This window comes from Wyeomyia smithii, chromosome 2 (assembly GCF_029784165.1).
Source record: "Wyeomyia smithii strain HCP4-BCI-WySm-NY-G18 chromosome 2, ASM2978416v1, whole genome shotgun sequence".
Classification (NCBI taxonomy): Eukaryota; Metazoa; Arthropoda; class Insecta; order Diptera; family Culicidae; genus Wyeomyia; species Wyeomyia smithii.
This window is the reverse complement of record NC_073695.1, coordinates 27738539-27752539: the sequence shown is the minus strand read 5'-3', so window position 1 is coordinate 27752539 and position 14001 is coordinate 27738539. Positions and strand designations below refer to the sequence as shown.

Below are 14001 nucleotides of genomic sequence, written 5' to 3'. Positions count from 1 at the left end.
GCGTATTGGGGATTAAGGGCAGATTCTTCAATTACAGCCTTATCAACGGGTACGCGTCGACAAACGATAAAACCGATGACGTAAAGGAGGAGTTCTATGAGCGCTTTGAAAAAACGTATGGAGAGTGCCCACAGCACGACATAAAGATCGTCATCGAAGATACGAACGCACAAGTCGGACGAGAGGAGTTCACTCCTCTTCACTCAGGGCCGGCGGTTGATGTGGGTAGTATTGGCAGTAGTATCCAGTCGGAAAATATCTCTGTGGGTACTTGCCCACACGAAATTATCGGACAAAACCAAAAAAATTGTAATGTTTTAATGGTTGTTAATGGTACTGTAAGAGAAGCCTTACCAGAAGTCCGATCAAGTATAAATTTTGGATGTAGACTTGTTGACAAATCTGTTGAGCCTTAATGTTTGCATTAAAAAAATGCGCAAAAATTGTCGATTTTGCCCTTACACGCACTAACGAAAAACCCCAATCATAATAACCCATGAGTCAGCAGAAAAAATTTAACTCGAAGTCTAACCGTGATAGCGAAAACAGTACAACTACTTCATTCAAAGGCGTGCGCGTTCAATGAACGGTATCCCGCCACGTTAAAAACGGACATCGTGGACGTCGGGGATACGCCCGTATCGGCATCCACAATATCTTGGCACTATTGAACAACAATCAAAGCATCGAAAAAAAGCCCGACAACCCTGAGGGATTAGAAGCTTCAATTTTTGTCAAACTATAATGAAAGGTAATCAAATTGGTCACAAATCTTTCGGCTTTAGTATTTATACAATTCTTCTTTCTATCCAGTATCTCCGAGCAGAACGATATTGAAGTCGACATTGCACGACGACGAATGCAAAACAGTGCACCTCGCAGCCTGGAAGAATACAAATTTGATCACTCACAAAGAGAAATGTGCCAGATCGCTGGCAAGTGATGATATCTGCAGGTGAAAAACAAAAACATCATGTTTTTGCAAAAACTAAAGAAATCGCCACTAGCAATCTTTATAATATTCAAAACAATATCAGGACTATTCCACGAACGATTATCAGAATATAAATCAATATAAATATACCATTCATGAAATGGTACCTGAACAATTGGAAGCCATGCTTTCACCATTTCTAATAAAATATTCGTAAACTAAAAAATATTATAAACTTAATGTTCTTGACATGGTAATTCAACAATAGCAGTACTGATACTGATAAATTACGTAAACTATTAGGAACTATTTAAATACCATTATTCCTATCGACCGGATGCGTATCTTGTTTCAGCAAAATAACATATTTATACTATTTGAAGAATAGGTTTAGTACAAAATTTTTGATTATTAGTTTACCATATCGTGTATAATATCGAAAAAAATATGTTCGGGAAAATCGATGTTTTTGAATGGTAACCATACCTAACGCCTAGTTCACCGAATGGTTATTTCTCAGTTTACTATAAAGGAGATGGTCAAAACTGGGGCTGATATGGTATGTAAATGTGTATGTATGTGACTTTTTTATAAATGGTTAAGATACTATACGGGAAACAATTCGTGTATGGTAGTTGTTTATGCGGGTAGTAATTTATTTCAAAACATTAGTTTTAGAAGATTTCTTCGTTACGGGTGTTTTGAGTGTTTGACATTTAGTGTTTAACCAAGCACAAACTAGTCATGTATTTTCTTCTAATTGGTACAGAGCGGAGGATTGCGGGCACGAATCTCAGTACAACCAGTTCATTCGTTGTTAAGGACAAGCATATTATATGGAAGATTCAACTAGAGACATTGTTGGTGTAACCTTACACTAGCGCGTCGTCGCAGGTTTCTCCTTTTATCATTTCTAGTCCGGAATCACGGACGCAATCTGCAATAAGTAACTTTTCCATATGATTTGTCATTTTTTTCTGTGAAAGTATGAAATTGAGTCAACTAAGTCTAAAATTGAATATTTTCAGTTTCGCGTGTAAAAATATCGGTCACATGCTCACAGAAATGCAACAACAATGCACAGAAGTACAGTAAGGCAATTTAGGTGGACATGAGGTTTTCGATGCGATTTTTTGATTTTAGAGTCACAGTTTCTTCTAAAAAGTTGTTTCTTATAGCTAGTCCTTTATATATGTGCAAATGAAAGTTTTGGTGGTCCTAAAATCGGCGAAATAAAAATAAACTTTTTTATTTCCAGAAGTAACTGCATACATTCTTCGGCACAGTTGATTAACTAATTTTGAGCAACAAAAAAACTCTTTTGTAGCTATTAAATTGACCGAAATAGAGCAATTTTACGTGACTGGCATAGAGTGGGTATCGAAAAAAACAGTTTTTTGGTTTTGTTTTTACAGTTCAAATTTAATAACAGAGTATTCTTCGGATGACCTAAATAGTTTAAAAATATTATTGCTTGGATTTTCGGCTCATCAGTCTTTGAGCTGAACTAAACGAAGTACTGCCTCTTTTCCTTCAACGTTCCGACAATATATTTTGTCTTTATCAAGAAGTCTACAAAAAACAAAGCAGAGATGTGTTTTCCCTATTTTAAAACCTTTTGCGAATGTCTGGTACTTACTAAAGCTTTTCGTTTTGTTTTCATTTGTAACTTATATAATACATAATTAACTGTGGTCTGTTTGCGTTTATCACATAAAATGGAACTATTTTAAATAATTTTTGTCATTGAATAATCTAGAAAAACTTGTACTCGGAAAAACATTATTTATGGTCACAATTGTTAATCTTCTACTAGTGTGTTGTCGAAATTTTATCTAGATCAGATTGTCTGAGTGCGCATGATTGTCAGTTTCATGACGTCTATGAATTTTATGTTGTTTATTATTGTTTTTTACTGTGTTAAACACACCTGCATAAATAGAACTTAACCCGTCTGTATCACTTTTCTTGTTAACTGTATTGTTGTTCGTTGCTATGTGGCATATTTCCAAAATCGGTAGTGCTGTTGTGTTTTCTGTGTTGGTTGAGTATTTTAACATTGTTAAGATCAAATGTGTGTTGGGTTCTAATACAGTGGTGCAAGAGTGCTGTCTTTTCACTTAGTGTTGCGGATTGTGGATCTTCTATGTCGGTGCCGTTGTCAACAAGTTTCTGCAGCGCATTCAAGTTCGATCTGTGTCCGCTAATTCGTGTTTTTAACTTATTTGTAGTCATGCCAATATATTGTGAACTGCAGTCGTTGTATGAAATACTATAAATAACATTGGTGTGGTCGTCTTTTGCTATTTTATCTTTTGTTTGTGTATAATATTGTTTGGCCATGTTTGTCTTTCGTGTGGCTAACTCAACTGTTTTGTAATCGTTTTTCAGGAACTTACTGATCTTATCGGTGAGATACGGAATGTATGCTATTGACCGGTAAGTGTATTCCAGGTGTTCACTCGGCGATTGGTTGGAACTATGTTGCTCGGTACTCCTACAGTTTCTCTGGTTGATCAGGCGATGTCGCAGTGTCTTAGGGTAGTCGTTCAGCTTCAAATGTTGGTCCATTATGTTGACTTTTGCAGACTCCGATAAGCCGGTGGACAACCTGTTCACTCTACTAATAAAATTGATGGCCATGTTTATTTTTTGGTGAGGTGGATGCGCCGAAAAATAGTTTAGAAAACGGCCACTTGCAATCGGTTTTTGGTACCATTCCGTCGATATATGTTGATCATCGTGTCTGACAAGTAGCATGTCAAGGAAAGGTAACCGGTTGTTTTTCTCTGTTTCACAGGTAAACTGGATGTTAGGGTTGAAGCTATTAAAAATCTTGAGCACGTAGTCAAGCTGATCGAGTGGAATGGCAGTGACTAAATCGTCGACATATTTTTTGATGAACGGCACTTTGATTTTAAGCTGTTTGAGTACGCAATCAAGCAATACCTTTGTGACAAGCTCCGCTACAATTGGCGATAAAGGGTTGCCCATAGCTGTTCCGAAGACCTGTTGGTGGTACCGTCCATCAAATTTTAAGAAACTAGCGTCGATGCAAAATTCAACCAGCTCCAGAAACAGGTCCAAGCAAATGTTCTTAGCGTTTGGTCTTATTTTGTCCCAGTAACAAATTACGTCATGGCATACTAGTTCCTTTGGAATGCATGTGAACAATGAAACCACATCCAATGAAATCAACGAATATCCAACAGGTAACGTGACAGTGTTGATGAAATCGCAAAACTCGAAGGAATCTTTTATGTTGTATGCACTATCCATGGAATTTTGAATAATTCTTCCTACGAACTTTGAAAGTTCATAGGACGGCGCCGTCATATTAGGTACTACAGGTCTCAAAGGTAAACCAGGTTTGTGCGCTTTAGGTAACCCGTAAATTCTTGGGCATAGTGCGTTCTGCGATTTCAGGTTGGAAGCTGTTTTTTTGTCGATTAGTTTCAGATTATGTAACCGCTCCACCAAAGAATTGTTTTTGCGTTGAAAAGACGGTACCACCAACAGGTCTTCGGAACAGCTATGGGCAACCCTTTATCGCCAATTGTAGCGGAGCTTGTCACAGAGGTATTGCTTGATTGCGTACTCAAACAGCTTAAAATCAAAGTGCCGTTCATCAAAAAATATGTCGACGATTTAGTCACTGCCATTCCACTCGATCAGCTTAACTACGTGCTCAAGATTTTTAATAGTTACAACCCTAACATCCAGTTTACCTGTGAAACAGAGGAAAACAACCGGTTGCCTTTCCTTGACATGCTACTTGTCAGACACGATGATCAACATATATCGACGGAATGGTACCAAAAACCGATTGCAAGTGGCCGTTTTCTAAACTATTTTTCGGCGCATCCACCTCACCAAAAAATAAACATGGCCATCAATTTTATTAGTAGAGTGAACAGGTTGTCCACCGGCTTATCGGAGTCTGCAAAAGTCAACATAATGGACCAACATTTGAAGCTGAACGACTACCCTAAGACACTGCGACATCGCCTGATCAACCAGAGAAACTGTAGGAGTACCGAGCAACATAGTTCCAACCAATCGCCGAGTGAACACCTGGAATACACTTACCGGTCAATAGCATACATTCCGTATCTCACCGATAAGATCAGTAAGTTCCTGAAAAACGATTACAAAACAGTTGAGTTAGCCACACGAAAGACAAACATGGCCAAACAATATTATACACAAACAAAAGATAAAATAGCAAAAGACGACCACACCAATGTTATTTATAGTATTTCATACAACGACTGCAGTTCACAATATATTGGCATGACTACAAATAAGTTAAAAACACGAATTAGCGGACACAGATCGAACTTGAATGCACTGCAGAAACTTGTTGACACAGGCACCGACATAGAAGATCCACAATTCGCAACACTAAGTGAAAAGACAGCACTCTTGCACCACTGTATTAGAACCCAACACACATTTGATCTTAACAATGTTAAAATACTCGACCAACACAGAAACACAACAGCACTACCGATTCTGGAAATATGCCACATAGCAACGAACAACAATACAGTTAACAAGAAAAGTGATACAGACGGGTTAAGTTCTATTTATGCAGGTGTGTTTAACACAGTAAAAAACAATAATAAACAACATAAAATTCATAGACGTCATGAAACTGAAAATCATGCGCACTCAGACAATCTGATCTAGATAAAATTTCGACAACACACTAGTAGAAGATTAACAATTGTGACCATAAATAATGTTTTTCCGAGTACAAGTTTTTCTAGATTATTTAATGACAAAAATTATTTAAAATAGTTCCATTTTATGTGATAAACGCAAATAGACCACAGTTAATTATGTATTATATAAGTTACAAATGAAAACAAAACGAAAAGCTTTAGTAAGTACCAGACATTCGGAAAAGGTTTTAAAATAGGGAAAACACATCTCTGCTTTGTTTTTTGTAGACTTCTTGATAAAGACAAAATATATTGTCGAAACGTTGAAGGAAAAGAGGCAGTACTTCGTTTAGTTCAGCTTAAAGACTGATGAGCCGAATCCAAGCAATAATAGATACACGTCACAGTTGATAGCATTCACATTAGTTTAAAAATATATTTTTATTGTACGTTTTATTGAAAAAATAGAAAATCTTCACCTGTACAACATATCGACAATGTTTTTTCGTCAAAAGTTGCGTATTTTTGTGTTCTTAAGGTTAACCGAAGAAAACTTTGTTATTACATTTGAACTGAAAAAATAAAGCAAATAATCGGTAAATTTATTAGCTACAAAATATATTAACGAAGTTGCTTAAAATTAGTTGATTTACAATTTTGCCGAAGAATGTATACAATTATTTCTGCAAATAAAACAGTAGTTTATTTTGTTTCGTTGATTGTAGAGCCAACCTAATTTTCATTTGCACATAAATAAAGGACTAAGTATAAGAAACAAATTCTTGCTTTAAAACCACAAAATTACATCGAAAAGCTCATGTCCGCCAAAATTGCGTTACTGTACCACTGTGCAATGAGTTTTGTTGCCTTTTTCAACACAAGAGGGGGTGTTCCCACTGCGTCTTTTCGAAATTATATGGGAAATTCGGGAGTGAATAATATTGGTATTATAAGATATTTGAAAGAGCTGAAGAACCACAAAATCGGGAGCGAGCGGCTGTGTAGTGTAATTCGCCAGATTATCTTAAGGGAGATGGTCTGAGGAACAACTACCTACGGACTGGTTGGAAAAACTCATATGCCTTATCTACAAGAAGGAACATATACTCGACTGTAGTAATTATCGAGGTATAACCCTCCTCAATTCCGCTTATAAAATTCTCTCCCGTATCAGGTCCAGCGACTGAGGCATGAAAAATAACAATGCGGTTTCGAGCGGACGATCTACAACGGACCAGATGTTCACCTTGAGACAGATCCTCGATAAGTTTCAAGAACGCAAACACCGTCTATTTATAGACTTTAAGGCGGCGTACGATACAGTGAAACGTAACGGGCTGTGACAAATCATGCTTGAACATGCACGCAAATGTTGGATGGTGCGGAACCACATCAATATTGTGTAATGTTGGAGCATCTCTAGTGCTATTTTGGAACCAGTACACCAGAGGTTTGTTATTCATAACGCATTTGGTGCTCTAACGAATGTTCAATGTATTGGATGGCTCAAAATCCCTACATGTATGAAATATTAACCAGTGCTAGTAACGGCGTGATGATTTGTACTGGTATTGGTAATATTTTACAGAATGCTGCTCTCGCTAAAGCAGTGCAACCAGTAATTAATACTGATGATTTTTGTACTGACTAAGCTAATATAAACTGATTGATTCACTATCATGAATCTGGTCATTCGAAAACATCTGCGAATTAATAACAATTGAATAGACATTGGATTTGTTCAAAACATTTTGCGTTTAACGACGACTCTGGTTCAATTCATATGCATTCGGTTTCTTGTTACTGGCACCAGCGTCAGCAAATTTTGTTGCAACAAGGCACGCTATTGGCTATTTCAGTTGCTGACGGTGATTAGAGGTGCACGAGTCGTTGATACGCACCCACTCGCGAAAGTAACCAGTGGTTTTTTGAGCGCCCAAAAACTGATCGTGTATTTGGTGTATTTTAGATATTATTTATCAGTTTTTAGCTTGAAAGAATCTAATCAAAGGATCTAATATTTTATAATTTCTTTTAATTACCCCTATGCCTTTTTTCGAATATAATAAATAGCATTAGGTGCCGCTTGTAGTTTGCACTGTTTCGGTTACAAATTTAAAACTCTTCATTTTTCATCAGTTAATGCTGAGAATTATTAGTTAGTTGAAAATGAAAGAAAATACCACAGAAAAAAACTTTAGAGGACACAAGTTACCCCTGCGGGGTATAAACAATGTTAGCAAAAGATTAATAGTTGCGAATTTGGAAAACAAATGCAATTGAAACAGTTTTTCAGAAATTGATGAATGACATGTAAGGGCTAATACGAAATCATTATGGCTACAGTTTTAGCTCAAAACAAGTTTTTATGTGTCTAGCCCAACAAAGTTCTACTTCAGCAATCTCTCCAGCATCACAGATAAATCATTTCTCGTGTCACTTATTTCCAAACGTTCACGCAACATGACATGTGTGGAACGCAAGCGGTTGAAGTTTGTCCCTGTACTCTTCGAATTATCGTGATGTCTGGGATGCTTCCTTCGCAACCGAGCGTGACACAAACAACTCAATCAAAACGGTTTCAAGCAAACATCATATTATTATTTTGTCTTCGTGGGCGCGCGTGTGTGTGTGCATGAGTGAGGATGTGGATGCCGATGACGAAACGACGTCGCTTCACCACGCGCGACATAAGAAGTTTCCACTCGTCAAAGCCACATGCAATCCGTGTGTCACTCGAGAATGATTTGGTTTCGCTTTTGGCACCGTGTCGGTACCAGAAATTTATCATTTTTTACCGGTTTTCATTCTGTGTCTCTTTGTCGCGTGCGGTGACCCAGAATGTCATAAAAGCAAATCTCGGCGGCGTTGATGGCAATGGCGACGATAACAACGCGACAGTCACTAACGAAATTACTTCCGAGATGTGGTGACAATTTACGTTCTAGGAATCAGTTGGAGTCGAGAAGAGAAAAAAACACAATCAAACGAGTTTCGAAGGAAATCCACCCTCACCCAATCAAAAAGTTGGAAGGATGGGATTAGGGGGGAAAAGCAGATTGAACGACTTCAACAAGCAGAAGCGACAGATCAACGAAACCACTTTTTTTAATTCGTTCCGTAATATATTTTGTTTCAGTGCCATTTCGCACTTGAGGGGTTTTTCGGGAGTGCTCTTGATTGATTGCACACATGCGAAAAAATCCGCGCTGATGTCGTAATGCAAACTGTGATACCGTCGAGGCATCAATAAAAATGCTGTTTTATAATGCTCGCAAAAAGTTACGGCTGCAACCGGACCGGGTACAAACAAGCTGGTGTTAAAATGATAAATCCTTTCGAGCATCTGTAAACAAGTCGATTAAGTGGAAATGGATGCAGTTCTGTTTTTTTTTTTTTAGTTGTACGACAAGTTGTTTGGATTTCCGGTTGTTGATTATGTGTCAAAAATGGAGTCAACACAAATAGTGGGGTATTTTACAGCTGATAAAATATGACTGTTTACATTTGAAATCAACAAGCACACCACTCTTTACACAAATTCCTTCCGGTCAAGATGAATACTTGTGGGTCGACGATTGGGATTATTTGCATTGATTGATTATTTGCGTCCTTCAGAGGAAATAACAGTTACATTTTTTTTTCTGAGTTGAATTAATTAGCAAATTTTTGACGAGGCGAAATAGAAAAAAAAAATTATTTTGTGTTGGATGAAAACATTTGTTTTACTCTGTCTTTTTAGTCTTCCTAAATTTATAATTCATCTCTTTCAACATTTTAAATTTGATTGAGAACATATTTCATCAACTTGCTTGACTTCAAAAGTGTTTCTAGGAAAAGTAATTTGTCTCGAACTAGATCTGAATCAACTCAATGATTTCATACTCATTTTAGTAGTTAAATTTTGGGTTTGATGATTCTTATGAACTTTTAGAGTGAGATTCTAGTAATTGTGAGAAAATAATTAACGGGCGCTATTGTGATTGTGTCCAGTATGACTGTTCAAATACAGTAGGTTCAACGTTCAATAAGCACGTGATGTAGTTCTGAGATGTTCAAATACGGCTTTTCCTAAGGGACTTCATCTTCGTAATTTTATTTCAACCGTGTGTAAGTTAAAGAAAATTGTGAAAATCCAAAAACCTCGCAAGTTTCATTAAATCGATTCCGGTAGTTATCCACAAGCCTGCTTAGTCAAAATATTGGATCTCTGTTTTTGCTGGCATTATCTGTGTACCGTTTAAGTTAATCCTCAGAAAAGAACTTGCCAAAACGAATATTACAATCGTTTTTAAGCCCCAGCACAACCGTGAACAAGAAAAGTGCGGAAGCCCTGCTTTAAGTATGAGCCACACTTAGTAGACATTTGAGAGACTCCGTTAGATAAGAACATCACTCTGTCGTTTTCTTTGATTAGATGGCGTTAGTCCCGGTTTATGAGCTTCAGAAAACAAATCCCCCGGCAAATGGTTTTTTTTGGTAGAAGCGACAAACGTGGCTACGAGAATTGATAATAATAAAAAAAATCTCCTCAGATAATCAAATTAAATTTCCACAGCCGATGCTAACACTAGTACTCGAGTCAATTTATTTCACTACCGTAAAGCGACGCGTACTGGCACCAGTTTATGGACCGAACGAAAAACAATCAATTTCCCACCACTATCAACTCTCATGAATACTATTATATTCGAAAAGTTTTCCAACTCAAACAATGATGCCGCGCTGCAGAATAAATGTTGCCACCTCCACAAACGGAGACGCATGGTAATCGGTTTAATCAACATCCACCCAAACACCCTGTAGACAAAGGCACAGAGAAGCGAACCAGAGCGGGATTGCACTATACCACCGCGGCTGCCGCAGTGAATCGAATCGCAACAAGGCGAGACGCGACTCTGCGACACCAGGGAACACGGGCAAAACCAACAGAGCTTATACACGCGAGGGACTTTATGTTTGCGTATCGCCAGCACCGTTGAGTGCCACCGGCGTCGCGACGCACTGATAACCATCACCATCATGAGCCAAACGTTCACGGGCGGGCGTTAGCCGGGAAGCTTTTGGGAAACTGGTTAGAGCACAGTTTAGTGCAGCCGTTTTGTGTCGATGGGCTTGCGGTCGTTGAATACACAGTGGTGGATATACTTCCCCCCTACCCGGCTGTGGACATCTGTAGCCACAAAGCACGGGAAAATCGTAATAAGAACGCGCTCGTCTCGTACTGGCGTAGGCGTACGTAACTGACAGTGTGTTTGATGAAATTTACATCCGATTATCCCCGCACCTGATTGAGTTGGGAACTTACGTATTCCGAGTGCGTTCCTGTATTTGTCACTGATTCCGTCGGTTTGCTTTGGAATCGGAAGAAGTCGATTTAATGGCGTTTGTTGTTTCGCGCTTTGAATCTGTAATGTAAGCCCCTTGGGCAACCAGAAACAGCCGCATTCAAAACAACGGAAAAATTTCACTAATTATGCAAATATCATTACTCACGGTTGATAGGTAGCGCCCTCGCAGGGATTTGCCGGATTCACAGTCCACATTTATAGCTTTCCACATCTTTTCGATTTTTCGTTCATCCGGACGTCATTGCTTGCAAAACCTACGCAGATTACCGCGCGCAAGCTAACCGAGTTCGAAGAAGTCAGAAGCAGGAGCAACATTTCCCAACTCAATTTTAATTCAGCGCCCATAATTCACTCCAGCTGGCTGACATTGAAAAGTTCGATTTTCGCCAAATCTGCTATCGGAACGTGCGCCAGTCGTCAGTTGCAGTTGTGGTACGATCGCGGAAAATACATACAAAACTGACAGTAAAACCCACACCAGCTCCCGTCGCCGTGGCCAGTTTGCAAATGAAATAAACTATTTTTGGATGAAAAAAAATCGTCATACAAGACGATTGGTTTCTCAATTTTAGATGCCAAGTGATTCAGCGCACCCATCCCAGACGCAATAGGAAAATGCGAAGTGCAGTCACACTGTGTCGCGAAGGGTAACAACAAGAAGATTGAATAAAGTGATTTCATAGACATTCGTGTTTATTCGTTACCAAGTCACAAAGTCCAAATCGTTGATGTGTGTTTCTTTGGCGTGCGAAAGGAATTTGTCTTTGTCTCGATTTGATTTATCATCGGATGTTTTCGTGGTGCTGCTCACTTCACTGAAAATTAGGCTGCTGGTTGTGGTGCAATGGCGTCTTTCTATACGCAGCCAGCTGTAGTAACTAGTGGATGGATACGAATTTAAGGGAAGTTGGGATCTAGGAACAAAAAATGCGCATTACTCTCTCTCTAATCTGATTGCTTGGAGAACGCAGCTCCTGGGTTGTTTTTTTTTTTGTTTACGAAAAACTCAAGCAGTTTAATTCATGTAAGATTTTTTATTCAAAAGCATTCGATGAATGCAATGCTTTTTTCACTAAAATATACCATCATAATTTCATGCATAAAGACTTCATGAGTGAGATATTCACTTTTAAAATAGATTGATTAAGTTTAAAATTGAATAAAAAATAAAAATAAAACATGAGAGCAAAATCCATATTATGTTCAGATAAGAACTAGTGTCATCTTAAGTTATATCTATTATGCAGTTTTGAAGTTCCATCAGATTTTAATATTTTGCACCTAATTTTTCTTTTCTTCGCTCAAGAATCGTTAAGCGATGCCAGAATAACCAGTTACAAAAGTATTATTCCGAATATGATTGAAAACGCGTGGAAGAACTAAAAAGATTTATGTATGCCTTGAAATTAAGGGACTCCCCTAAAAGAAGAAATAAAGATGAACTTATTTTTCATTGAGCGTTTATAGTACAATTTCATTGACTAAGAATGAAAGAAATAGTTTTAATTTCGATACAAAATCACAGAAAAAATATTAAAACTGACAAAAAAAGGCAGGAATTTAGAAGCAACATATTTTCCAATCAAACCCAAAGACACGTAAAACTGATGAAAGAGCGTAAAAAAAACAAGAAGTTCCAAGTCAAAATTATAACGTTTTCCAATCGTTTGATAAAGATTCATCAAATCGTCAGAGAGAACGAAAAATAAAAAAAATTGGCTCCAAGTTAAATCTCAAAACAGCTCTTATGTCAGATAAAGAAAAAATATCAATGACAACGATTTATTTTGAGCCCAGAATTGCTAGAAGAATCCATGAAGAAATATCCTAGAATAAGACTCTAACGCATTTCGTATCCAACGACAAAAAAAAAACATTAAATAATAACCATAATTGTACAGTAAATTTTCAAAAAACCAATTGAAAACCAGAAGAGATTAATGAAATGTTTTTAAATTTCTTCCAAATTTTTTTTAAACATTTTGCGGTTTGTTAGAAATCCAAAACTTTTGAAGAATATCATGGAAATATTGCAGCAGTTTCAGTCAAATTTTGGATCCCTGGTAGACTTCCTGGAAGTAGAGAGAAGCGAAAAAAAATCACAGGAGGGTTGTGTGCAAAGCCACGACCGCAAGGTTGAAGTAGAATACTTCTACAAGACAGATAACCCGGCTGCTTGCGTGTCAGTAATTTTGAAATCGGATTTGTTTCGTACATACCGCTTGTTAAGCACAGTATCAACGAATCGTAATGAACATCCACTGCTGTGCATTTGCAACAGCATCAAGCCTCAGTTGCAGTTTATCAATAACCATTCATTATGCTCTTCCAAATACATTTAGTAGCCTTGAAAAAGACCGATTGCTGCAATTGCAATTTTCATTCAATTATTGCATAAATGCTTCATGGTCAGATAGCGTGCGATATCCGCTTTGACACAATAAATTTTTCGAACGTTGTGGAATGGTATAACTAGAAAAAGATGTTACTACTCAGCCTGAAGGGCTTTTGCCAAAGCCCCTAGTCCCTGGTCGTTCCTCTGGGGACTGTTTGGGGTTGGGTTCCCAAGACCTCTTTTCTTTACTCCTTGTCGGCCGGGAGAGACTCAAAGGTCCTCAGGGTCGGCTCCGGGTCTACTTCGGAACCAAGAATTCAACTAATTTATATTTTTACTAGTTTTTATTTTAAACCACTCACTCTGCTTGTCCGAATGTGGGGGAGGCACGTGGCCTGCGCTGGTTGCTCTAGCTGTACCGCTGCTGCTCTGCACGGTGCTCGTCGCGATGGTCGCCGCAATACTCGTCGCGATGCTCGTCGCGGTGCCGTTGGTGGAGGGGACAACAGCCCGTCGTGGTTCCTGTCCAGGATGACTACGACCTCACAAGCTGCCTCAAACCGGGGGTCCGGTCGGTGGCTTTTCCGCCTGGATTCAGCCAGACTATATTAACAGGTCCTGACTTATTTTTGTTAACCGGCTCACTAATTTTTTGGTGCTAAATTTCACTTCAATGGCCTTCCTTCGTATAGAATTGGTTCTCGTTTGTGGGGT

General features: G+C 38.3%; 2 protein-coding genes across 9 annotated transcripts in view; both read right to left on the bottom strand.

Moving 5' to 3' along the window:
* LOC129722357 (RING finger protein nhl-1) overlaps positions 1-14001 on the bottom strand; it is a 165082-nt gene that overhangs the window by 63223 nt on the left and 87858 nt on the right. The gene's annotated exons all lie outside the window — the stretch shown is intronic.
* Positions 2906-4270, bottom strand: LOC129719536 (uncharacterized). The gene has a single exon (XM_055670931.1). It carries the CDS (start codon positions 4268-4270, stop codon positions 2906-2908), a length of 1365 nt encoding a protein of 454 aa, XP_055526906.1.

Excerpts from the sequence above, each read along its gene's own strand:
- LOC129719536 (XM_055670931.1), bottom strand. The coding sequence starts at position 4,270 with ATGACGGCGCCGTCCTATGAACTTTCAAAGTTCGTAGGAAGAATTATT.